Raw genomic sequence first — 27,757 nt, 5'->3', positions numbered from 1 at the left:
CCTCAATAAGAGTTCCTCTCTTTGTTTCTTCCTTACTTAGAGAAAAAAAAAAAAAAGCCAAAACTCTCTTCAAATACACTCCCCACACCTCATACATACACACAGAAATGGAGACCGTGAACAGAGGAAAGATCATTCTCGGTCTGGAATTCAATCTGATTCTGTTTTATGTCGGTAAGGTTCTTTTATTTTCCCTCCATTTTATTTAAATCAATTGCTACTTTTCATCTAAAAATTCATTTATATTTTAAGCCCCTACAGATTTTTAAATGTATAACATTATGGAAACTGTCTAAAGTGACAAATTTCCTTTTTTCTCAGAGAAATAGGTAATAAAAAAACAGCTGAGAAAAAAAATTAATATTAACATTGAAAACTTCCTTTGCTATCATGCTGCTTTAGAGAAGAGTACCTCACCAAACAAAGGCTTGAAAATATTCATAAAATCACATTAATCATTAACAATTCAGTTCCCATACAGGCAAACTGACTCTGAATTAAATACTTAAATATTTTTAAAGAACAGTCTTTCAGAAAAAGCCGAATTTCTATAAATTGAAGTACCTGTCATTTTAAAAAACTGCAATGGCTCCTTCCTTGAAAAATAACCATATCACAAATATATGGATACTTTTGCCTGTTTTTTCTCTATGAGAGAGTTTCCTGTATCACAGTTCTAATAATTTCATCATTGTTCTAAAAAATCTCATAATCTCATATTTGCTCACAAAGTTTGGGGTCATAGGCCAGGAAAGGGAACAAAAGCTCTTATTTTTTCTCATCTGTAAAGAAATATTTTTAAATGTTAACAGTGATTTGGTGGGGGCAGAGCGGTGAAAGGACTATGGGTGATGTTTTTGCTTCTACTTTCAGTAATAAGTCTATTTATTTCCTAATAAGTGTATATATATTACTTTTATAGAGTAGTCTAATTAGTATTATTTTTCAAAAGAATTATCTTTCAAAGACATATCTGAAAGATGTGCAGACAAATTATCTGGAATTTGCCCTAAAATAACACGAGATAAAGGCACAAGTAGGGAGAAGAGCTGAAACGAGACTGGGCTGAAGTCAGGTGATGGCGGAGAAGTTACTGTGCTGGTCAACTACTGCGTATGTTCGAGATTTTCCATAAAGGCGTTTTTTAGAAAGTTCGGAAATTACTTTTCTATGTATTTTGTAGCTTGGTTTTCAAAAACAGTAATCTTTTTTTATTCCCTCCACTAAGAAGATAAACTTTCAACCTTTCCAGAGGGTACTGTGTTTAAAAGAACCCCTACAGGATATGAGAGCTCTTAAAGTGCAGCTCTTCAGAGTGGGCTGCAGGCTGACACAGTATCCAAACTTCCCTTTTGCACTAAGCTGCCGCCTCATTCATGGCGCGGGGCTGCGGGGGGAGCAGCCGTCTCCTCACAGCCTGGGCTCTCACAGGAAACCACTGCACCCGGTTTTCTCCCTTCTGAGGTGGTCACGAGCAGAGATATGAAACTTCTAAGTTGCAAGTATTTATTTTACCCTGGAACACTAGTTCTCCAAGAAAAATGTTAAAAGGTAGCTTCCCTTTTAAAAACTACCTCATGGAGGAGTTGACACTGGGACCTTGCTGATTAACCTCACGACTCTGGCAGGCCCACTTCAAGTTCCCACACTTTAACGATTACTACACCTTATAAAGCCGTTTCCACCAGCCTTAGGAGAGAGGCTAAGCCCCTTGGCTGAAGACGCAGGAAGCCTGGTCTTCTCCAGTGACTTGACTTTACCCGCTCATCTGGTTTACCTTTACCAGGTTGCTAAAAAGCTCCCAGCTCATCTCCAATTGCACAAATAACAAAAATTACAACATGGTGAGAAGAGATCTGGGTCACAAATACCATGATTCTAGTTTTAATTCTTCTGCTCTGGGTCAGGACCTATAAGAAAAATGTTAAGTGACAAAAAGCCCATATGAAACTTGTATCAGACAACTTGGATTATTTTTTAATTTTGTGTACAACAGCAAAGGGAAAAGTCAGACAAATAAGACCATGTAGAAACATGTAACCACACAAAGTCAGAGTGAAAACATGCACAAATTCCACTTTGCCTCAACCAACAGTATTTCACATACAGCCTCCCTTGCCCCCAAAATGGCTGAGGGCAGGTCTTCCCAGTAATAAATAACTGAGCAGCTTTCCAGCTTCACGAACCTGGGATTAGATAGAAGGCCACATAGGGACCCACCCCCATGACAGGGAAGCAGCATGATGTGGCGGCGGGGAGAGCACTGGATGGGGCGTCTAGTCTCGGCCCTGCTGACATGACGCTGTGAAGTGAAAGTCGCTTGGTCATGTCCGACTCTTTGCGACCCCATGGACTATACTATACAGTCCATGGAATTCTCCAGGCCAGAATACTGGAGTCGGTAGCCTTTCCCTTCTCCAGGGGACCTTCCCAACCCAGGGATCATACCCAGGTCTCCTGCATTGCGGGTGGATTCTCTACCAGCTGAGCCACCAGGGAAGCGCAAGAATTCTGGAGTGGGTAGCCTATCCCTTCTTCAGCGGATTTTCCCGACCCAGGAATTGAACCAGGGTCTCTTGCATTGCAGGTGGATTCTTTATCAGCTGGGCTCTCTCTCTTTAGAGCTCTATTTAGAGCTATATCTAAAATGGGCATATGATCCTGTGGAGACAGGAGTGGCCATGGCAGCAGAAATAGCTCCTTTCATTAAATACTTACTTAGACCCAGGTAAGTAAATACTCCTTGTGCACTGATGGCCTCCATGAAACTTCCTGCTAACCTCATGATACTCAACACTATCCCCCTTTTGCTAATGAGGAAACAGACCAGAGAGCTAGGAACTAGCAAGAGCTAGGATCCAAACTCAAATGTCTACTCCTAATCACAATACTGCTCAAGTAAATTAAAGCTACAAGAGGCTACAAAGCAGCACACACGAGCCAGGAAAGAAACTAACCTGCTGGGCAGTGGCATGGCCAGCTCATCAGGCCTCTGCTCAACAACGAAAGGCTGGCTGAGCCAGGGCTACAATTTCCCAGATGTACACACTGCCTTTTACAATGTTTCCCTTTGGGACAACTAGACTCCCTGAAGAACAACTGTAAACTGTCATGAATTCCTAGCAATCACAACCTTAAAAGGCAGGAAAAAAAAATCCCTGCTGCTCATGTGCTTTGATACCTATTGCTACACTGAATGCAATACTCCTATGAGTCCAGGGGTTCAGATAAGGAAACAAGCTCCTAGAGAGCAATTGATTTGCACAGGGAGATCAACGGACAGCTCCTAAGTACACCACGAGTGTACATGTGGACCCCGACCTTCTAACTCAGATCTGCTGTCACCTCCAGCAAAGGAGATCCCCACCCCACCCCCAGGGCTGCCCTTTAAGTACCAGACATCACTGTGCTCCAGCAGCCTGAGGTCAGGAAACTCAGAGGGTCAAGAAAAGTAAGGAACACCAGCGTCTACCTTTTTTTTAAGTCTTAATTTTTTGGATTGAAGTAGCTACCATCTATGGGGTCACAAAGAGTCGGACATGACTGAAGCGACTTATCAGCAGCAGCAGCAAAGTTAATGTACAAGTTAAAAAAAAGTTAAGGGTGTACCGTAACTTTATAATAGTGATTCACAATTTTAAAGGTTATACTCCATTTATAGTTATCATAAAATATTGGCACCAGTGTCTACTTTTATAGTCTTGTCTGTGCTGAGAGTGAGGTAAAAACAAGAAAGCCATGGTTTTCAGTGGATTCTTCAAAAATGTCGATAAAACAGGAGCACAGGACAAAGGGAGGTGAGACGCCCACTGATCAAGCTCCTCTGCTTCCTCCCACAGGGGTCGCGGATGACTGCACCGTCTCAGTGTCTCAACCACCTGAACTTCAAGTGGACTACATGCAAAAGGTCGTAACCTTGCCCTGCTCCTTCTCCACAGTGGGGTGCCCTGCAGAGCAACCAAAATGCCTGTGGTTTCGCTACGGGACTCATGAGTCTAAGAACCTGTGCTTGAATGGATGCAGAAGTAAGACAGACAAATACACACTTGAGAATCCGGCACAAAACCAGGTTTCCCTCACTGTGAACAGGCTGACTTTCAATGACAGTGCAATCTACGTCTGTGGAATAGCCTTTCCCAACTCAAAGCAACCGAGAGCTAAGCAAACGGGAAGAGGGACTGTGCTTGTGGTAAGAGGTCAGTCAAAGCTTTATTCCCGTACAGTGTGTTCTGCTTGGTCCCTTAAATGCATCACTTACTTCTATGCAGAGATTAGGAGATACATCTGATAACTTAATAGCTCAGCCAGTGAACAGTGTGACCCTCACACTAGCCAACATGCAGTTTGGACTGATGAACTACTCCAATCCCATCTCTCGGCCTCCGCGGACACAGTCAGGGTTATGTCAGGTGCTATACTCTCTATGTCCTCTCTATGTCCAGACTTCACTGGCAAAGGCTGACCAGCTACGTCCTCTTTTCTCCATGTTACACAGATTGAAATATGACGTTTAACGGAGAGCCCTCTTAGGATCTCGCCTGGTATTGCACCATCTAGAACAAAACACTAAAGAAGCAGAAGCAATCAATAAATTGAACCCATAAAAAAATATGCATTATGAAGAATAAACACAAAGTTTAGGTAAAGCCACTGGGGGACCCCTGACCTTATCCCCTTGTGCACAGATAATGAACAGAAAAAGGGTCAGTGTGGTTTCCTTAGATTTACTAAAATCCATGACAATCTCCTCATGCAGGTGAGGACACTGAGCCTAGCTAAGACCTATAAATTATGAAATTGTGAGGAAAAGCTTCACATGATTCTGGAGAAAGGAAGAGAAGAACAGTAACTCCATGCTTTTCTCAGACCTCTCCCCTTTAAAGAAACTAGTACGATGAGCTCTGAGATCATTAAAACATAAACTCAAATTGATCAGGCTTTTGGTTTTAACACAGGACTTCGAGGAGCCCAGATTGTCCTATATTACAATTCTTACTTTGGTGTTCTAATGAACTTTTGCTATTTCACCATCATTTAATGTTAGTTTATGCTCACTTGTAGGGGTAAATTATAAATGAGTTAATGCACATAAAGCACTTTTAATGGTGCCTGGTTTATATCAAATAATTAATGTCAGCTAAGGAAATCAACTCTGAATATTCATTGGAAGGAGTGATGCAGAAGCTCCAATACTTTGGCCACCTGATGTGAAGAGCCGACTCTCTGGAAATGACCCTGATGCTGGGAAAGATTGAAGGCAGGAGGAGAAGGGGGCAACAGAGGATGAGATGGGTGGATGGCATCCCGGACTCAATGGACTTGAGTTTGAGCAAACTCCGGGAGATGGTGAAGGACAGGGAAGCCAGGCGCACTGCAGTCTATGGGACCTGAAAGGGTCGGACACGACTAAACAACAGATATTAACACAAACACACAACAGCCGTGGCAATTTTTATCTCTCACTGCATGCATGTGTCTTCTATAAAAAACAACAGCCAGAAGAAAAATGGTTTGTAAAGAAGGAGGTCTCAAACCTGCAGGTTCATGTGATGAAACACCCTTCTTAAGAGTAGGAATGAAAATACGATTAAGACAGAAACAGCGATTTCCTACCTTTTTAACAGAGCCTCTAATTTCACACTTGAAACTTTTTTAAGTTTTACAGATATAGTTGATTTGTTAAGTTTCACAAGAAAAATGTATGTTGTATAAACTGAGTTCACAGGATAAGCATCTACGGGCTTATTTAGTTGAAAAGCACAAGTTATTCAGATAACAATTACAAATTTAATTGGATTCTGTACTTCAAATAATTGCGTACTTGAAGATGTGGTGTGTTACTTCATCAATACCTAGAGAACAGGACACTTACTGCAGCGAGGGAGAAATTCAGAATGTACAAATGGATTCAATAATTCTACTTCCAGCTTTATTAGAAAGAAGAGACACACAACACCACTGAACATACAAGCGTTCAGTGAGCACCATAATCATAGTGTATGGCCTGCTTACCTATGTGTACAGTTCAAGGTCATAAACATATGTGGGAAAGAATTTTAACTCCATAGACTCTTGGTGACACTTGTATCTACTAAAAGAAACTTAAAACGCCCTTGAACAACCTGTCTTGAAATGTTTATCTCACTTTAAGCAACAATTTACATAAAAAGTGATTCTTAGCATATGACAAATAATTGAATTTATTAAAATTTTAAGTTTTAAAAATGAGTAACATTTTGGGCATAATACACTTAAAGAACTAATGAACTGGCTTTAACTATCATATACTTGTTGTTGCTGCTGCTGCTAGGTCACTTCAGTCATGTCCGACTCTGTGTGACCCCATAGACGGCAGCCCACCAGGCTCCCCCGTCCCTGGGATTCTCCAGGCAAGAACACTGGAGTGGGTTGCCATTTCCTTCTCCAACGCATGAAAGTGAAAAGTGAAAATGAAGTCGCTCAGTCGTGTCCGACTCTTAGTGACCCCATGGACTGCAGCCTACCAGGTTCCTCCGCCCATGGGATTTTCCAGGCAAGAGTACTGGAGTGGGGTGCCATTGCCTTCTCTGATCATATACTTGAGCGCCTTCTAAATCAAGAGCCCCTGAATAAATTTTTATATGAATAGCCAAATAGCATAAGCTCATGTGTCCCCCTTAACATTTAGTTTCAATTACACTTTATACATATATTTGCAATAATATGTTTCAATAGTGACTGTCTCTTTCTCTGTCTGTAATTCACAAAGAGATGAAGGTTCTCAGCAAGGAACTGCAGTCCGCCCTGATAGCCCTCTTAGTCCTGTTCTCTATCTACATCACCAGTGTGCTCGTGATCCTCATCGTCCTCACCAAAGTAAGTCAAACATCTTGCATTAGATGTCCCTATGGCCTTGAAAATTATCCTAAGGAAATAATTTCCATCTTTCCACATGTTGGGAGCCTCAGAAATAGCTCACCTAATTAACATATCCCTTTGCATCTGCAGGAAATACCTACTGCAGAAGAGGTCTGCAGAAAAAAGCAAAAAGTTTTCATCACTGAAAATTATTAACCAGAGTACACAATTTATATGGTTTTCTTTCCATAAATGGGATTAAGAGATCCTTCTTTATAACCATCAGACACATGCTACTTTTCCACTGGTGGGGAAGGTATGAAAGGCCTAAGAACAATCTTTAAGAGTGAAAAAGGTTAACGAAAGAGACTGGAGGGACTTCCCCGGTGGTACAGTGGCTAGGACTCCATGTTCCCAATGCAGGGTGCCCAGATTCAATCCCTGATCAGGGAACTAGACCCCACACGATACTTCTAAAAGTCCTGCATGATGCAATTAAGACCCGGAACAGCTAAATAAATATTTTAAAAAGAGAGAGAGAGATTAGACACTGCCTTAAAATATCTTTAAGAGGCCTAAAGTTTTTGAGAAAGACTATACTTCTCATTGTTCACATGCTATAAGAGGGGATATGTATGCGTTATATTAAGATTACCATAAATCCTATTATCAATATCAGCTTGAGCTATTAATAAAAACACCTCAGAAGTGACATGAAAATTACTCTTACTGCATATTACTTAAATATTAAGTTCGTTTAACCTTATTATGGTATGAGATATCTGCCATGATTGTTCTGAGTACATAACATGTCTTGTAAGACTTTCCTTTTCTTCCTGACAGGCAAAATCTAACACTCAAAGAAAGAACGAAACAGAAGAATCACAAAAGGTACACCCCAATGCTGGTAAAACATCTTCAGAATTGTGGTTATTAACTATTTTACATTGAAAATAATTTAAGAAACAGAACATCATCACAGAACAACTTTCGTACTGTTTCCTATTGTTGGTAAAAATTATATTCTCAAGTGGTAGAATATATGGCAAATTGACAGGTCTCAATCATAAATTCTACTTAATATACTCAAAATACAAGAGTTAACTGTAGGTACAGATGTGTTGGGTGGGGTAGTTTCTAAGACTGGTGGCCAATAAAGAAAGAAAAGGCTCAGATAACGTGCAATAATCATTGCTTTTCATCATAAGACAACATTTTTTTTTCTTATTTGTATTTATAGAAAAAGAGTGCTCGGCGTATTTTTCAGGAAATTGCTCAAGAGCTATATAGCAAGAGACAACAAACAAGCCAACAAACTGTAAGTGTAAAATATCAAAAAGATGTAAGGCGAAAAAGCATGCTTAACTAAAAAGATATAAAGCATGTTTAACTAAAAAAACTTGGCTGCCAGCAAGCTGTCAATAATCAAGTTTTTCTTTAAAAAGAGTCTGAAAGAGGACTTTCATAAAATGCATTTGTTTTGATAAATACGTAACAAAGGACATCTGATGCAATATCAAATAGACACCAGGCTGGCATCTTAGTGACATGAAATCTTTCTGAAACACACTGGATACAGGTAATGTTTTCAATACAGACAAGGATGCTTTTGTGGGTTGAAAGCTTCTTTGGACTGTATCTTGCATCAGTAGTAACCATTAAGCAAATGTTGCAAACATCTGTGGATCAAATTATACAGAAAACTTACTTGCTCACATTAGAAAAGACAGATAATAAGAATAAAAGATGAGTATTTCTTCAGCCTTTGATGTTTAGTGATAGGAAGAATGTATATATTGACTATAATACATTCTGATAGTCCTTACACAGTCTTAAAGTCCTATAAAAACAGGTTTTTTCAAACAAGACATTGTTTTACAGCTAGTAGAGCAGACAGTTTCCACGATACCTGATCAGACTTTTCAGATTTAAATTAAAATATATACAAAATAAAGAACTTATACACTAGCAGAGATGTTTTCTTAAACAGCAGCCATGAGGGCAAATGAAACAGAATTCTGATACGAGATGTGGTTTTTTTAAATCTGATTTCTAAAAAGGATTTTCATCCAGGAAATAGTATCATCTAAATAGTCACTTCTCCTTCAATGTATATAGAAGTACATAAAGAAGTGATTTAATTATAAATACCTAAGATGCCACTCTGAATAATTACAAATGCATGTTCACACTCTTCTTTTATTGACACAGGCACCTTTCAGCAGAGAGGCCAAATTAAATGGCTAGAAGACAAGCCTGGAAGTAGGAATTTTAAAGCCCTCAGTCAGGGCTTTGACAATGGCATGTAAACAAGAAAGTTATTCTTTAGTTCCCACATCTTACTCCAAATAAAGGCAAAGTGGAAACTGGACCTTTATGGTTACTGGAGAATGCAAGACAGCACTGTAATTAATATGTCGCTCTTAGTGTGGTGTTATTGGTTACAAAACTTAAAATGTGTCTTGTTATTTTACTATTGCAGGAAAAAGACAACACTTATGAAAACAGAGCAGCGCTTTCTAACTATGAAAGACCATAGAAGTCTTCTGACTTTCAATGAAGTCACTGAAAATCCCACTCCAGACATTATGAAAGTATTAGTAGATATACACCCATCAGGTTTTTTTTAGAAAACAATTTAAGGTAAATGGAAAAGTCAACTAGCTACAAGAAGGATGCCAGAGAATATAAGGAAACTATTACTAATGGAAATTACCAAAATACTAAAACCCAACAAAATGCAACTGAAAAATACTTTCCTAATTTGCTAGGTAGGAGAATTCTAAGTAGTCAAGCATCTTCAAAAACTTCCAATTAAAGCATATGTCCTTCTGTATTTGCTCCATTCGACATAACCACACGATAACTGATACCCTGAAGATGATCTGAAGTCACACCAAGTGCCTCAGTCTTGCCCGGAAGAACTGTCTTTATGGTTTCTAGATGTGGTGGGCCAACTAGACCAAGTTGGCAGGGAAAGAGGAACGGAGAGAGGAAGGAATGTGTCAAAATCTGAGTTAGAGAAAAATTATCTTGAACAGTATTTTGCAGCAAGTATTATTTCCGCTAGTGTTGCAATGGGCCAGTGGCACAGGACACATTTTCCTGCCAGGGTATGCAAAATGACTTACATCCTGCTACCAACAAAAAGTGAGGGCACAACAGAACACAGCAACATTTTAGTTATTTTAACAAAAAATCCAAAGCAGAAGGTTCAGCCAGAGAAAACCTCAGAATAAATAAGCTACAATGGACTCTAGGTGTCAGTCTTGCGCCAAATAACAGCACCAGGGAAGGCTTTGGCAAAGCACTGGAACTGAGCAAGCCTTTGCCATATATTTTTTTCTCTTTTAGTAAGTCATTGTATTACACACACACATACACACAAAAATATACCTATGTACACACACACATTTATACAAGCCTACACTTTATACATAGTTGGGATCATACAGAGTATAGTTTTGTATTACGCATTGCAGTGTGATTTTTAACCAACTAAGAAGGGAAATGCAGGACAAGGGGCAGTGTCTAGCAAGGAGGCTTATGGTACTTACTACCATCTCACTAAGAAAACATGTTAGAGAATCGCTCTCTGAAAGTTACTTCTGTGTAACAAAAAAATCTATTTAAAGTACCTGCAAGTATATATCTGCTATTAAACCTGAATTACAACCTACTATGTTTATTTAAAGTGTTCCTCTTAAACTGGTATAAAATGAGATCGATTCTTATTTTTAAACCCCAGATTAAATTTTCAAATATTTTAAGATCTCTTTAAAAGCATTTTGTACTGATGGCTTAAATCAGGGACCTCTAACCTTTCCATCTGGGTTGGGGGGGCACATAACCTCATTTTGTGTGTAAATGTATGTGAAAACACATGTGAGTACACATATGCTTTGTGTAGTTTATGCATATACATGTATGTGTGTATATGTGTATACACAAAAACAGAAATTAAACAATGGGCATTCAAAGCAATATAAATAAAAATGTTAACATTTCCCTCCTGTACCCCAACATAAACAGTCTTGCATACTCCCTCAACTTTGAGACCACTGGCCTGACTGAAATAAATGAACTTCTAAACCAGATGGCAGAAAAGGTTAAGTGCTACCACCATCTAGGTGAATAGAAGGGATCTGATCATTTCCTTTTGATTTCTGAAAGTCATTACCTTTGGTCCTTTCAGGGATGAAAATATATCATTCTTCATGTAACTAATGAGGAAACAAAATCCCTAAGACAAACTTGTATTTGATTCAGAATATACTTTTCCCAATAAAAGCAAGGACTGTGTTTAAGAGACTAATTTTTAAGCTAAATTTTGGAACATATTTTCCCAAGTAGTTATATTCCTTGAGGTCATATATGAGTGCCTGAAATATATATATTATTCATTCTTTTATTCATCCAACTAGCCAACAATACTGACTGACCGCTATACTGTTATACAACCAAAGGCTTCTTTTGCACGCCATCCTTGGGTCTCACTGAACTGGGAACCCCACCTGGGAACCCCACCTTGCTCCCATCTTACTGCTGTTGCGTGTGCATACAGTAAAACACGCCATAGATGCAAACACACGTCAAATGTCACCCACACGAAAACCTCCCTAACTCCTCCAGCAGTTAATGGAACTTTCCTTCTCTAAACTCATGGAACTTCATGTTTCTTTTCAGATTATCCTGCCACTGTCTGTTTACATCTTCTGAACTAGTCTCTAAGTATCTTAAAACTAGAAGCACTTGTCTCATTTCTGTTTACTTCTACTGCTTAGCACTGCCTGGTACATAAAAGTCTTTTAAATACCCTTACATGAATGCAACTGAACAATGTTTCTACAGAAAAATATTTTTTCAGCCCTTCAACTGAGATACGAAGCACACTTCACTCCTTAGCCACTGACCCTCACGCCTTGTCATAAGGACCACTCACTGAATCCCTAACATTAATTTTCCTGAGCATCCAGAATTTCCACTGAAAAGGACTAAGCAAGCTACAGCTTTCTGTTGAAATTTACACTTTCCAAGACAATCAAGAGAGAATAAACTGAAAACAGCTTGGAGATGAAAAAGAACAGACATGGTTCTAGTGTCTACACACTCTCCCCTCTAGTCCAGAGCAGTGACACCACATACCAACAGGTGTTAATGAAAGTTTCAGAGTAAGTCATACCTTTCTCTCTACTATATTAGTGCTAAGAGAGTTTGAAAGCCTGGGCTAATAGGCATCTAGTTCAGTGTCTATGGAGTCGAGTCACATAAACTGATGCTTAAGGCACAGAATTTGAGACCAAGCTAAAATGCAAAAATATTGACAAATACTTCAAAGTGAAGGACTGTGAACAAATCTTATCTAAGAAGCCACAAATAAAAATAAAGGAACAGAACAGGACGGAATGAAGCAAATCTAACATGTATCAAACACCAATAGAGACAGACATGGTTGGGCACTATCCTATACACTATATTATTTCATCTTCACAACAAACCTCAAGGTAAAATCAGCCCCATTTTTACAGATAAAACACTAAGCTTCATGAGAAGCTCAGGCAATAAGGGCTGACCCATATTTCAAACGGAGAAGGCAATGGCACCCCACTCCAGTACTCTTGCCTGGAAAATCCCATGGATGGAGGAGCCTCAAAGGCTGCAGTCCATGGGGTCGCTAAGAGTAGGACACGACTGAGCGAATTCACTTTCACTTTTCACTTTCAATCACTGAAGGAAATGGCAATCCACTCCAGTGTTCTTGCCTGGAGAATCCCAGGGACGAGGGAGCCTGGTGGGCTGCCGTCTATGGGGTCACACAGAGTCGGACACGACTGAAGTGACTTAGCAGCATATTTCAAAACAGGTTAGCCCTCAAAAGCCCATACTCTTTCCCCAAAGCATCTTGCCAGAGTCTTGCTTATTTCTATTAAGACTGGGGAACTTTAAGACTGAACATGTCTAGTTTAACCCAAACAATCACCCTGGAAGAAAGTGAGAAAGTTGCCAAGGGTTACAGAATGTACAGGTTTATTTAGCTGGTTTCAGAGAATTCTACCAAATCTTCAAAAACAGTAACCACAATGCTATTTAAACTGTTCCAGAGCATTAGAAGGAATTCAGAAATTATTTTTTACAAAATCAGCAGAACATGAGAAAGATAACATCTTCCAAATGAAAGATTAGATCAGACCATCATTTGAGTAATATTAATGTTAATATTTTTATTTAGTTATTATAAATACAATCTAGTGATACAAAGAAGACTATCCTACATAAGCACAGAGATATGTGAGTGAATATGTATTAGAAAAGTACCATTGATTTAATAAGACAACAGAGAAAAAACCACAGAGGCTGAAAACAAAGGTGACAGAATTCAACACTGACCCCTGACTTTTTTAAGCTCTTAATAAAACAGGATTTTTGAAAAATATTCTATCTCTAGCCAAACATCCATCTCAGGCCCAAAGGCAGAATCATATTTTTCATTAAAGTAAAAACCAAAGGTTTCCACCATTTTTTAAAACATTTTCTGGAAGTAACTACAAATTCACTCGGACCAAAAAAAAAGGCTAAAAATAAGAAGTAGCAAAACCATTTGCAGATGTTATAACTGTCTTTTTAAAAACCCCAAGAGAATCAATGGAGGAAACTACTGGAAATACTAAAATAATCCAATAAGGTAAACAGTTACAAAACTGGTACAAACACAAACACACACAAAAAGCTGCTTTTCTTGTGTTACGCAGAATATCTGGAGGGCCATTTGAGACAACATGGATAAAACCACAGGACATTGTGCTACGTGAAATAAACTAGGTACAGAAAAAGAAATACTACAGGATCTCACTTATACTTGGAACTGAAACAAGTCAAACTTGTAAAACCAGAGAACAGAATGGTGGCTGTCAGGAGCTGGTGGGTGGGGGAACTCAGATGTTGGTCAAAGGATACAAGCTTTCAGGTGTAAGAGGAACAAATTCAGAGGACCTAGTGTACAACCTGGTGGCTAGAGTTAATAATGCTAAACTGTACACTTCAAATTTGCTACAAGAATACATCTTAAGCATTCTTCAGACACACACACAAAGGTAACTCTGTGAGGTAATGAGTGTGCTAACTGACTGCAGTCATCATTTCGCAATGTACGTGTATACCAAATCATCATGCTGAACACCTTAAGGACAAAACACTTGTCAATTATACAAAGCCAGGAGGTTTTTATAGTTTAAACAATGAAGAAAAATCCTATTTATAACATCACACACACCATTAGAATAAATCTAACAAAGCTTGTGTAGGATCTCTATGAAGAAAATTTTGTTATGAAAGAACATAACTGAACAAATTAAAAGACATACTATTATCAGCTAGAAGACCTGATACTCCGTAAATTAACCTATAAATATAATATAGGGGAACTAGGCAAGCTAGTGCTAAAGTTGATCTGCTAAATAAATAAGCCAAGAAAAATCTAAGAGGAACTGATTAGGAAAGACTAGTACTGTGATATTAACATGCATGATGCAGTTACAGTAATTAAAATAGTTTGATATTGGCACACATATAGAAGTATAAATTTTAAGAGAATAGAGACCAACATAGGACTTCATGATCAAAGGGCTTCCCAGGTGGCACTGAGGTAAAGCACCTACCTGCCAATAGAGCAGACATAAGAGGCCTGCCAATGCAGCAAATGTGAGAGATGTGGGTTCGATCCCTGGGTCAGGAAGATCCCCTGGAGGAGGGCACAGCAACCCACGCCAGTATTCCTGCCTGAAGAATCCCACGGACAGAGGAGCATCGTGGGCTACCATTCATAGGTCGCAAAGAGTTGGACACAACTGAAGTGACTTAACACAGAATATACATGATAAAGGCGGCATTTCAAAGCATTAGGGAAAGATTATTATTCAATAAATGGTATTAGGATCACAGAGTAGCTATTTGGAAAACTAACTCTTTAACAAGGAGTTCCACTCCTAGAAATGTATCATCCAGACAACCTTAAACATTATGTCCTTCAGCCTTTTCCCTACATCACCCTCTCAGTGAAGTCTTTCCCTGAGCATCCTCTTTAAAATTACAGCACCTAAACCCAACTCCCAATCCCAAGAAGCCCGTTTCTTAAATTTATTATTTTTCTTCGTAACACTTATCACCAACAACATGCTATTTGTTTACCATCTGTCTTCCTCATTAGAACTAAGCTCCATGAAGACAAAAATACTTGCATGTTTTTCGCTCACTTATCTCCAGCATCACTCAGTAAACACTTTTTAAATGATATTCTGTGGAACAGAAGTATCCCTTCCACCTTCACTGCAAGTTCAGTGCCCAAGAGCATGCTCAATCACACAGTCGTGTCCAATTCTTTGAGACCCCGTGGACTATATAGTCTGCCGGGCTCCTCTGTCCGTGGAATTTTCCAAGAAAGAATACTGGAGTGGGTTGCCATTTCCTACTCCAAGGGTTCTTCCTGGCCCAGGGACTAATGGGACCTAAAGTGTGATGTACCAGAGAGATTTCTGGAAAAGGTTTCCCTCACTTAAAAAAAAAAAAACCTTTGGGAGAAAATGCTTCTTTCTTTCCAAGGCTCGGTCATGCCTACACACGATGCTTGGCGCTGCTTCAGCCATTTTGTAACTGCGGGGGATGTCAACACACGGAAGATGAAGAAATGAAAGCAAGTTCTGAACTTCAATGGGTGCTTTCATCACTGAATTAACCAACCTTGGAATCACTCTTCTAAAATAAACTCTTATTTTTCAGTTGCTCCTTCTGTTTCTTGAAACAGATAACATCCCTATACCTACTTACACATGTGCGCAAGACCTCCCTAAGAACATTCATTTCACTTGTCTTTACAAAGCAAACTGCCAGTATCTGTAAGTACATCAACAGAGGCCTCATCAAGCAAAGTTACCAATGCCCAGCGGTGTACTGGTAAATGTTTACCAATGAGCTAGAAGGGAGAGTCTATTTGTAGAGTTTGCCCGTTTCCATGGTGTAAGTACTCGCATAGAAGTCAACTTCAATAATGGCCAAGTTTAACAACCAGCTCACTAAATTCCTGCCAATGCAACAATCAGCTCTCCTGAGCCCGTAAAACCAGCTCCAGCACACCAACGCTTACACGCAGACAAGGACACAGACACTTACACGTAATTTCCTAGATATATACTTATGTGAAAAAGGGCAACAAAACTATTTATCATGGGCTTGGATTATAGAATCAATTTTTTTCATGTCCAAGCATAGTTGCATAGACTATCTTTAGAAAAATAGTCAAGAAACCTGAACAAGATTGTGAAACTGGAGTGGATGAGAAAATTCATTATATACTCTCTAGGAAGCTGCTTAACACTTTTTTTTTTTTACCATGAATTACCTTTTCATAAAAATCACAATTTTAAAAAATTAAACATTACTAAATTTTCAGTTTTGCAATATAAGTTTCCTTTTCTTGATTACATACTTTCCCCCTTTCTGATGTTTGAAACAATTCTATTGAGAAGTAACCCCTAACCAGAACTGGGTCAGTACACCAAACAAACCGAAATTAGAAAGATGTATCTTGCATTTTTCCCCTAAATTAATCTAAGCAATAAAATTGCTGTTGTTCAACGTTAAGACCAATCAAAAAAACTACACCAGTAATTACTTCATCTACAATTGCTTTTGTTAAAATAAACTGAGTCAAGAATGCAAAATACACTCAGATATCCTTAAACCAGTCCTGTATTCATGAACTCACACAGCAAGATCACTTTGTACCTCATGAGTCTTCACATGGGGTCACACGGAAATCATTAGGATCTAACTCAGAGAAAAGGAAGCAATAACAGAGTACCACAAGCAGTCTACAAAACTTATAGGTCACTAAAGGTCACCCACAGCAACAAGGCTCTGCATCTCAGGTTTGCTCTATGTCACACACCAGACCCCTTGAATTCAACAGGCAACTCGGCGCATCCACAAGCAAGGAGTCTGTTTTCAGTCCTTTACTAGAGTCTGCCCTCTTGTCCAGTTTAACTTCCTCTCAATTTTTAGTGTCAGAAACACAAGGAAATAGATTTCATGTTTAGACTGACGTTTCTTCCCCTGCTTGAGTCCACCTCCTGCTATGCCAGGAAATAGCATTAAAGTTCCATCGTGTGGTTGCCCAACAGGACACAGGAAGCCCAGACCTGCCAGCTGATGACTAGTGACGGCAATGCAGCGAGATGGAGCCGTGGCATACTCACAGAGGGAACAGCACTGAAACAGGTCAGGCCACTGAACTATCAGGATGACATTAACCAGGCTTTTCCCTACCCCACAAACATAGGCGTGGTGTGGCACTCTGTACACGTTCAAGCAGTTTTTTCTTTGCTGTGACAAAATGGCTCAACAAAGGAATGTAAAAATGGACATGCTAGATGGGGGCGGGGGCGGGGGGAAACACATCTATTCTATCTATTCTGTTCCTACCTTCCTATGTCTAAAGAATTCTCCATTTTCCCCACTATCAACAACAGATCCACAAACATTTGGTAAATGTTAAAGACAAGCACTGAATTAGAAGGGACTAAGACCTGATGGGGCAAAAAAATAAGAACAAGAAGAAACAAAGGAGCAAGTGAGTGGCAACACAAATCCACGGTTATAAGCAAACTTAAGCATTATTCCTTAGGATGAAGATTTTTACAGGTATTTGATAACTATGATGCTAGCAAAATATTACTGGACTTCTCAAGAATGCCAACAAGTTCTTAAAGAGTTTTTTGAACCCAAAGTTGAACAAGGTAGTAAAAGAAGAAAAGATTTTCAAATATTAACATGTGTTACTTACATAATAAATAAATTTTAATTATTGTACAATAACTTACAAAAATGCAAACAAGGCTTAAAGTCAAAACTTTGAACATGATCTAAAATGCAAATCACATAAGCTAAAGCCAAGTGTGAATTAATGTGACTATGGCCAAAAGTCATAGTAAATATGAGGCAGTATAAAATCTAACCATTTCTTCTGAGATATTCTTCATTCAATATTGTTAAAGAGTAAGACCATGCGACTGAAAAACCAAACGTCAAAGAAATGATACGCGTTGGGACACAAATGGTCTTCAAAAGGGAAAATGGATAACAATAGCATTTATCATTTTAGGGACAAGAGATGTAAAATACAAGATAGCTATGACATTCAACAAGTATATTCAGGTAGACTAAAAGGCATCATTTACTGCTTGACTCAGCTCAAAAGGCTATTAACTTAGTGGTGAAGGCTCCATTTAAAAGCATTTTAGGCTTTTAATCTTGAGCAGGCAAATCCAGCTCAGTATTATTACCACTGCAAAGAGAGTACAAAGAAAGCACTATAAAATCCACATGAAGACAAACGTTACCTGAGGCGATATGTTACACGGGTTAACTGTACTTTGTTAAATACCAGGGTATTCTAAGAAATACCAGATCACGTCTAATTGTGATTGCACAGAATCACAAACACCAATGCTGGATAATAGGCCTACTAAGTGGGTGTCCACACTTACCGTTCTCCACATAGGGATGAAAAGGCAAGACCAGAGCAAGGATGACCCTGCCTCTGGTTGGCTCCAAGACACTTCTGATATCTTTTAACAAAGTCAGAGGCTGATCACAGCGGTCCAGCAAATTTAAGCAGCTGATGACATCATACTGGAACCCTGTCTTCTGCCATTCATTTATACCAAGCACTCTGGAAAAATCAGAAAGATACAAAACCCTTAAAGACCTCTTTAGAAATATTTAGATGCCAGAAAAGACTTTAATTTTGTCTTCCAAATCAAAGTAAGTTCAAAATTTTCATTTATAATATATATTTGCAGTAATAAAATGGCCATGCAAAAGTAGACAACCATACTTCTTTAAATTTAGCATTTTATCTATTTCCAAAACATACAAAGTTTCCTTTGTACGAATTAGTATGTTGAATAAGTACGAAGATATAGATGATAAAAATGGTTATGAAACTAGGGCATCAAATTCTTGAACATCAATTAATGAATGAAGAATTCAACTTTTACATTCACTGGGATGTAATATACACCATATAATCATGTTTTTTATTCCTAGGGTGCCTCCTATTTTAACAATGGTTAGGGTGATATAAGATAATTTCCATTTACAACCTATGATCTTTTGCACACATCGCAATGGCACCCCACTCCAGTACTCTTGCCTAGAAAATCCCATGGACGGAGGAGCCTGTTAGGCTGCAATCCATGGGGTCGCTAAGAGTCGGACACAACTGAGTGACTTCACTTTCACTTTTCACTTTCATGCATTGGAGAAGGAAATGGCAACCCACTCCAGTGTTCTTGCCTGGAGAATCCCAGGGACGGGGGGCCTGGTGGGCTGCCGTCTATGGGGTCGCACAGAGTCGGACACGACTGAAGTGACTTAGCATAGCATGTTCTAGGAGAGAGATACTATTTCATACTCTAGAATCTTCATATCTAAATAACTGTAGAAAAAACAAAGCACAGGACATCCTGCTAAAACAGTAAGTGAAGACCATGGTTAACACACCTCTCTCAGCGCTCAGTATCTCATGCACACGTAGTCACTCTCTCTCCCGCTCCTTCACTCTCTCCCCTCCCTGCCTCCTGCGCCCTAAGAACACTTTCTAGTCCTTCACAATGTTTTACTCACAGAGGGTAGGAGTCCTTATATCAAGAGTCTTTGTTTGTCAATGTTACGGCAATTCTACTAATTACTCACTCCTGCCTGGTTATATTAATCAGAATGTGGTAGGTGAGGCATGTTATGACAGAGACAGGGAGCAAAAGGAAACAAGAAAAAGGACCTTTTAAACAAGTCTTTGATCACACTGAGCAGATATTTTATGACATTTCAGAACATTTTTGCATAGCAGAATAAAAAGAAATACAAACTACTCAGACGTATCTTCTTTTCAATCTATATTTTTAAAAAAACTAAAGCCTCCTCCAAAACAACACTCTGACGAACTTCAAGGAGCTAGTCAGATTTCTGTCACTTGAAATAAGCAGGGCATTACAGCTCCAAAATCACTTTTAAAGGCTATTTGTATATCAATACCTTAGCCAAACAGCCAGTTTAAATTCATAAACTTGCAGAAGACAAACTACATATCTGATTCAAAAAAACAAACACATAAACTTAGACCTGATTACAACAAAGCAGAAGCCAAACATCACTGGCATGTTTTAATCTAGAATAATCTCACCAAATCCATCTCAGAATCACTTGAAGATAGGTAGTTTCCATGTTGGTTATTTTGAAAGATAGAAACACACGTTTATAACAGAAAATCAAAATCCTGATAGCCTTAAAACCAGGACAGTTAAAACTATATTTATAGAAGTCCAACTTCATCTTTACTTCTGTTTTGTGATTTCTACTTGTAAACTCAGTTCCACTGATAAAGACAAATTTACCAGCCCCACTCAAATTGCATGCTAGCCCAGGAATCCTAACAAGATGTTTGAATTTTCCTCTTATAAGACGAAATTTCCTCTTATAAGAAAAATGAAAGAAGTGACTTGTCCAGGCTCTTGTAAAGCACAAGCAGAGTAGATATTACAGCTTGGAAACTCTTCTAGTAGGTTATTCAAGACAATGAACCTGCTCTCTCCATATAGGTGAGAAAGAACCTAACAATTAATCTTTGTATAAATGCTTCCACGGTGGTGGGTTGAGAATGAATGGCTATCCATTCAGTTTCCAGTATCTTTCCGTTTAAAAAAAGAAGAGTCTGAACTTAAGGAATAGAATTAATTACAATATTTTCCTTCCTTTTTAAGAAAGATCCTTAACCTATAGATAATGCATTAAAGTCAAGCATCTTTAAAGTTTAAAGATCTTTGTTCTCTGGTGTCAAAAATGTACACACAACTCCTTTTGAACTACCCATGTATGACCTACCCGTGCAGATGCAATTCCAAGCCCATCCCCACTACCACTCTTCACCCTGCCATACGCTGGTATCCTCCACCATCTACGAAACACCATTCAGATCACATAAACTAACATTCACATTAACTTTCGGTAAAAGCAGTCTGAGGAACTAACCACGCTGCCAAAATTATTTTCCTGCCGAAGAACAGTTTTTATTTACTGTCATTTGAATTGTGGAATTCTTTGTTAGTGTACATAATCAAAATGTTATTAGGTTGGTTCAAAAGTAATTGCAGGTTTTCACTGCTGAACTCTGCCATTTGATATTGGAATACATTCTTAAATAAATGTGGTTATGTTATACATCATTTTAATGTGCACTTCTCACTTTATGTTTTTTTTGCTAATGACTTATTACTTGCTGTTTATATTTATTTTAGATTGTAGAAATGGTGTTAGAAAGCAAATTCAAGTGATTTTTTTATTCATCATAAACCAGCAGAGACAATTTGCAACATCAACAACGCATCTGGCCCAGCAACTGCTCATGAACATACAGTGCAGTGCTGGTTCAAGAAGTTTTGCAAAGGAGACGAGAGCCTTGAAGATGAGGAGTGCAGTGGCCGCCAGTGAGGATCAATGACCAGCTGAGAGGATCACTGAAGCTGATCCTCTTACAACTACACAAGAAGTTGCCGAAGAACTCGACACAGACTATTCTAGTCATTCACCATTTGAAGCAAATTGGAAAGGTGAAAAAGCTCGATAAGGGGATGCCTCATGAGCTGACCGAAAATTTTAAAAAATCGTCCTTTTGAAGTGTCTTCTGTTATTGTACGCAAGAACAATGAACCATTTCTCAGACTGTGATGTTTGACGAACAGTGGATTTTACATGACAACCAGCTGTGACCAGATCAGTGGCTGGACTGAGAAGAAGCCCCAAAGCACTTCCCAAAGCCAAACTTGCACCAAAAAACAGGTCATGGTCACTGGTGGTCTGCTGCCAGTCTGATCCACTATAGTTTTCTGAATCCCAGCAAAACCATTACATCTGAGAAGTATGCTCAGCAAATCAATGAGATGCACTGAAAACTGCAACCCCGCAGCCGGCACTGGTCAACAGAATGGGCCCAACTCTTCTCCACACCAACGCCCACCTGTGTGTCACACAACCAACACGTGGAAAGTTGAAAGAACTGGGCTACAAAGTTGTGCCTCATCTGCCATATTCACCTGACCTCTTGCCAACCAACAACCGCTCCTTTCAGCATCTCGACAACTTTTTGCAGGGAAAAGGCTTCCACAATCAGGAGGTAGAAAATGCTTTTCAAAAGTTTATCAAATCCTGAAGCACAGATATTTTATGCTACAGGAATAAACTTATTTTTTCATTGGCAAAAATGTGTTGATTGCAATGGTTCCTTTCTGATTAATAAAGATGTGTTTGAGCTCAGTTATAATGATTTAAAATCCACAGTCCAAAACCGCAATTACTTTTATACCAACCTGATAACTGTAGAGGACTTCCCTGGCGATGCAGTGGATAAGAATCCGCCTGTCAATGCAGGGACACAGGTTCTATCCCTGCTCCTGGAAGATTCCACATACTGCAGGGCAACTAAGCCCGTGCACAACTCCTGGAGCCCGTGGGGTGTGCACTCTAGAGCCCACAAGCTGCCATTACTAAGTCTGTGTACCCTAACTACTGAAGCCTGCTCACCTAGAGCCTGTGCTCCCCAACAAAAGAAGCCACCACGATGAGAAGCCCACACACCGCAACGAAGAGGAGCCCCTGCTCGCTGCAACCAGAGAAAGTCTGCGTAAAGCAATAAAGACTCAGCGAAGGCAAACATAAATTTTTTTTAAAAATTAAACTTAAAAAAGTAATTGTATAATCCATTCCTAAATATCTATGGCTCTTACAAAACAGCATTTCTAACCCAAGAAGCAAGGTATCTGTTCACAGGGTTATTATTTTCAAGAAAATGAGTTACGTAACAGTTTGCCTTCCAGGAGGATTTAAAGTACACCTTCCTTGGAGAAGTAACAAAGCAATCAGTATTGTGATAAATCCTAAATAAAAAACCAAAACACCAACAATGTAAAGAAAAGTTTTATTTTTGTTTTAAAAATCAAAACCACATCCTTAAATTTTACGATCAGGCTTTCTGGCATAAACAATAGTCAATGCAGAGGGGAAATCTGGCCATTTTCTGTTTTATTGATTTATTTCAAAAATGAAATCCAGAACCTTTATTAGAAAGCCAGGTTTTTGTGGGCCCATATACTGAAGAGAAACAAAAAATAGCTACCTCCAAAAAAAGAAAGAAAGAAAGAAACCACGGAAGTAAGCTAAAAGTCTGCCCGGCCATCATGGATTAGGCAAACCCTACCACTTGTCTTATAAACCTCAAACTGCACCAAAAGTTGCCACTTTTGTGAATATGCTTTTATTTCATAGTAACAACATCATGGAGGGAGTGTCAACCAGTATGAATTCCCTATCTAGGTCAAACTGCAAAAAGATTTTGGCATGTGTATTAGGGGAACAAGGTCAGCTTTTGTTGTTTCGTTTTGTTTTTGGCTGCTCCATGCAGCTTGTGGTATCTTAGATCCCTGATCAGGGGTTGAACCTGGATCACAGCAGTGAAAAAATATGTTGAGTCCTAACCACTGGACTGCCAGGGAATTCTCCTAAATTAAGTATTTTTTACATGGTGTACAAGTTTATCAGGTAACATAACATGTAAACTCTACATGTACTGACTCACTTAATGTGAACATCTGAAGTCTCACTTAAAATTCCATTTGGCCACTTAAGTCTCTAGAAGGGTTTAAATGGCAGGCAAGCAAGCAAAGACATGGCTCAGGGTAGGTGGGAGAAAAATCACTTGAAGACATATTTCTAATATCTTCCTCCCCATATTCACTTCAAAACATGGAAGAGAGTCAAATTAGGAATTAAGCATGATTTAAGTCACCATTATAACAAAGGTCAAAGCCTTGACATGGTGAATTAATTTCTAATTGAAGGAATGTATTTCAAGTGCCACCACACAGACCCACAAGGATCTAATCTGAGCAGACTACTGGATCTTACAAATCAACCTCACACAGATAAGTCTGCTATAACGTCCCTAAGAGCCACTTAAACACTGACAGTGACAAGGACTTGAATGCTCAAGCTCTTAGGAAGGTCAATCTCCCTTACCTTTAACTCAACTTCTCAGGCTCTGTTGTGCTTGATTACACCACAGACTATACCCTCTTCCTCCTTCCATTTGGTAAGGAACCTGCCTGCCAGTGCAGGAGACATGATATAATCCCTGGGCCAAGAAGATTCCCTGAAGGAGGAAATGGCAAACGACTCCAATATTCTTGCCAGGAGCATTCCCATGGACAGAGGAGCCTGACGTTCATACGATTGCAAAGAGCTGGACACCACTGAAGCAACTTAGCACGCAAAACCCCACTTACAGTAACCCTTCCCCCTCCTTCCTATTGGTATTCTCTTCCTCAGGCTAAAAAAATCTATGTTTTTTCCAAAGTTTAAAACTAATCCTGCTCCAAGAGCTATGCTAATATATTCTGTCTCTAGGGTTAGTCTGTTCCTAAATTAATCTCTTACTTATAAACTTAGATGGTAGGAAAGTGAGGAGTGTATAATTGAACTTTCTAGGTCTAAGGCCGGCTTCCAAAATATCAAAGGCGGCAGGTTATATACCTCTACCTCTCACATTCTATACTCGGCACCTTCTTCTTCCACTCAAAAGAATCCATACTGAATAAAGAATGACTTTCTTCCTAAGTCTCTCAAGCAGCGGATGGTCTGAAAACCAAGATTTCTCACTTCATGTCCATTTGGAAGAATATTATAAAAAAAAAAAGATCAGAAAACAACAAGTATGGCAAAGATGTCGAGAAACTAAAACCCTTGTACACTGCAAGTGGGATGTAAAATGGTGCAGCTGCTGTGGAAAGGTATGGCAAGTCATCAAAAAATTAACCACCAACTTACCATATGATCAAGCAACTCCACTTCCGGGTATGCACCCCAAAGAAGGGAAAGCGGTGACTCTAACAGCTGTCTGTACACCCATGTTCAGAGCAGCATTATTCACAATAGCTAAAGATAGAAGCAACCCAAGTGTCTATTGACGAATGGATAAACAAAATCTGGTATATACATACAATGGAATATTACTTGGGCTTAAAAAGAAAGGAGATTTTGACACATGCTACCACATGGATGAACTTTAAGACATTATGCTCACTGAATTAAGCCAGTCACAAAAGGACAAATATTGTACAATTCTTCAAGGTTTCTAGAGTAGTCAAATTCATAGAGACAGAAAGTACAATGGTGTCTTCTAGGGGCCAGGGGGACAAAAGACTGGGGAATCAGTTTAATGAGTATAAAGTTTTAGTTGGGAAAGATAAAAAGGCTCTACAGATGAATGGTGATAGTGGTTATACTGCAATGCAAATATACTTAATACTACTGTACACTTGAAAATTGCTAAAGTGGTAAATTTTTTGTTACATATTTTTACCACAAATTTTTTGAAGTTTTTTTAATTAAAAAAATAAACAAAAAACAAGATTTGAGAATGTCAGGTTCAAATTAGGGAACAAGTCCCTACATTTGATCTCTCTTTTCCAACTGCCTCTCACCTGCCTTTTCCTCCCTGTGTGTTCTGTGTCAGTCACTTAGTCACGTCCAGCTCTTGGCGACCCCGTGGACTGCAGCCCGCCAGGCCTTGCTGTCCATGGAATTCTCCAGGCAAGATACTGGAGGGAGTAGCTGTGGCCTTCTCCAGGGGATCTTCCCCACCCAGGCACTGAACCTGGGTCTCCTGCATTGCAGGCAGATGCTTTACCATCTGAGCCACCAGGGAAGCCCTTTTCTTCCCTACAGTGCCAAAATCTCAAGTTCAGAAAAACACTGCCACGGAAAGATGATTTCTCTCTCAATTTCCACTTAATTGTAAGTTGACCCTTGAACAATGTGGTTTTGAACTGCCTGGATCCACTTACACATGACCCATATTTTTCAAAGGTAAATACTACAATACTACATGGTCTGGTGCTGGCTGAATCCACGGACGTGCAGGAACTGCAGATACAGAGGGCTGACTATAATACGTGAATTAACCCCTGCGCTGTTTAAGGGTCAGCTGTAACATGGAAAGATTTTTTTAAAATTCCTCCTCATGAAAATTGTTTCTGATTTGTATCATTTAAATAAAATAATACTAAGAAGAAACACATCTAAAACCAAGAAATATACTCTAAAACATGTCTAAAAACTATACCTGTATTTCTTCTTCTGCAGCTGCCATATCATAGTTTCAGACAGCTCAGTGGCATAAATTTCTTCAAAATGAGGGCTCATGATTTTTGTGACTTCTCCATCGCCAGCACCTAAATCAAGAAGTCTATGGGTTTTCCAGTCTGGATTAATTTTAAGCAGTCTCTGAAACTGATCTGGTGAAAACACAAACATTGAGCCTCTTCCTAGCAACCTGGAAAAGAGAAAAAAGACAAAAATGGATGACTGTGTACAAAACAAGCCCTCCCACCCAACATCCACACAGAACAGTGACATGGCACCAAGAGCCTTCTGAATTTACAAAATGCTTATAAGAGTATATGATTAAAATAGACATCGTCTATATGATTCATGGTTAAAAAGCAAAGGTAACAAAATAAGAAAACACCTCCAAATATCATCATCTGTCTCTGAGGCTGCAAACAGTACACCCAAAAGAGTGGGGACAGGGAGAGGAATAAAAGGTGCGAAGGCAGGAAGAAAAATATAAGAAAATAAAAGATGACTGTGAAAAATTAAAGTCAAAATAGGAAGGAGTAATAGAAAACATGTATATCAGTTTAAAAAAATGTCAGGCCAACAGAATCAGACTACAACACTAGCCAATAACACTGAGCAGAAAAAGCAAATGGTGGGGGGGGGGCCATTTACAATATGAAACTGAACAATGAGTATCAAAAATAGGTCTAGATAATAGATTTTTAAGAGACACTGGAGAAAAGAGGAAGAGTGGTCCTTGTGATATCAGTTAATTTGCATTTAAAAGTAGATTCATACTTGGGGGTCAGTTTGTATGTTATACAATTGGCTAGGTCCTGTTAATTCTAAAAATCCTAAAAAACCTCTAAAACTTTGTAATGTCTTTGAAAATAGAGGAGTTAAAATAGAAATCAAAGAGTGCTCTAAGAAAAGCAGCTACAGATCACACCAAGTCTCAAGGAAGCACTGTCTCGGGAAATAAAATGTGTCCCTACTCAGAACTTGTTTTCTAGCTCTGCAATCCCAGTCTGTCTAGGGCAGGGATCCAAACTTCCCGTAAACAGCAGGAGCATTTCTTTAAACGAAGCAGATGTTACTCAGACAAGGTAAACTGTAACAGGAGAGTGGAGGGCGCCGGCGCTGCTGCCAGCACTTCTACCCTTCCTCTGCAGCCTGAAGAAGCTCCTAAGGCGCCTCCTCTTCAGGCCCAGGACAAGTCTGAAAACCACTGGTCTAGGAGGTGGCAGGGAAATCTGTACTGTTCTGCTGCTTTGTGGAAACAATCATAAGGCACAATAAGCTTGTTATGCAGTGACGAAGGATGTGTGCAACTGGGTGTTCCTGGTAAGACTGGTTTCAGAAAAAAATTAAAATTATGGAGCGAGTTCCTCCTCTCCTTTCCCTTAGGAAAGGTCAACCAAACCTAACAATGTGTTTGCAGTAAATCTTCTGTCCCACAGAAATGTTAAAAAAATGGGAGAGGGAAACCCTCAGAGATATTCACCAATACAACCACCTCCCAGAGAAAACTTCATCCCCTAAACTTTGTCTTCAACTCTCAATTGCTCCTATCTTCTAATGGGAAAACAGGATGAAAACGGAACTGAACTTTCTGAAATAGCTACATAAAACTTCACGGAGGAACCACAATCAGAACAAGAAGAGGTAAGAGAGGTTACAAGCTTGGGGGAGCTTGGGGGAT

At 39.2% G+C, this 27,757-nt stretch overlaps 2 protein-coding genes across 5 annotated transcripts in view; one reads left to right on the top strand and one right to left on the bottom strand.

Moving 5' to 3' along the window:
* METTL9 (methyltransferase 9, His-X-His N1(pi)-histidine) overlaps positions 1-27,757 on the bottom strand; it is a 49,959-nt gene that overhangs the window by 4,601 nt on the left and 17,601 nt on the right. For all 3 annotated transcript variants that reach the window (XM_019987745.2, XM_070779793.1, XM_070779792.1), the window contains exons 3-4: positions 26,060-26,269; positions 18,375-18,559 (exon numbers count right to left, since the gene is read on the bottom strand). In XM_019987745.2, the coding sequence (XP_019843304.1) occupies positions 18,375-18,559; positions 26,060-26,269 (395 nt within the window). The remainder of the gene's footprint in view (positions 1-18,374; positions 18,560-26,059; positions 26,270-27,757) is intronic.
* On the top strand, positions 82-15,447 carry IGSF6 (immunoglobulin superfamily member 6). 2 transcript variants are annotated; one of them, XM_019987748.2, is made up of 6 exons: positions 82-174; positions 3,840-4,196; positions 6,749-6,855; positions 7,681-7,728; positions 8,078-8,155; positions 9,320-15,447. In XM_019987748.2, the coding sequence occupies exons 1-6, from the start codon at positions 108-110 to the stop codon at positions 9,374-9,376; spliced, it is 714 nt and encodes a 237-aa protein (XP_019843307.2). In that variant the 5' UTR covers positions 82-107; the 3' UTR covers positions 9,377-15,447. The 2 variants fall into 2 exon arrangements, with proteins under 2 accessions (XP_019843307.2, XP_019843306.1); XM_019987747.2 differs by having other exon boundaries at positions 124-4,196.

Source organism: Bos indicus, chromosome 25 (assembly GCF_029378745.1).
Source record: "Bos indicus isolate NIAB-ARS_2022 breed Sahiwal x Tharparkar chromosome 25, NIAB-ARS_B.indTharparkar_mat_pri_1.0, whole genome shotgun sequence".
Taxonomy (NCBI): domain Eukaryota; kingdom Metazoa; phylum Chordata; class Mammalia; order Artiodactyla; family Bovidae; genus Bos; species Bos indicus.
This window is presented reverse-complemented; position numbering and strand designations above follow the sequence as displayed.

Coding starts and splice junctions, on each gene's coding strand:
- IGSF6 (XM_019987747.2), top strand. CDS start 3,764: ATGTCGATAAAACAGGAGCACAGGACAAAGGGAGGTGAGACGCCCACT. Junction 4,197..6,748: donor GACTGTGCTTGTGGTAAGAG/GTCAGTCAAAGC, acceptor TAATTCACAAAG/AGATGAAGGTTCTCAGCAAG. Junction 7,729..8,077: donor AAACAGAAGAATCACAAAAG/GTACACCCCAAT, acceptor TTGTATTTATAG/AAAAAGAGTGCTCGGCGTAT.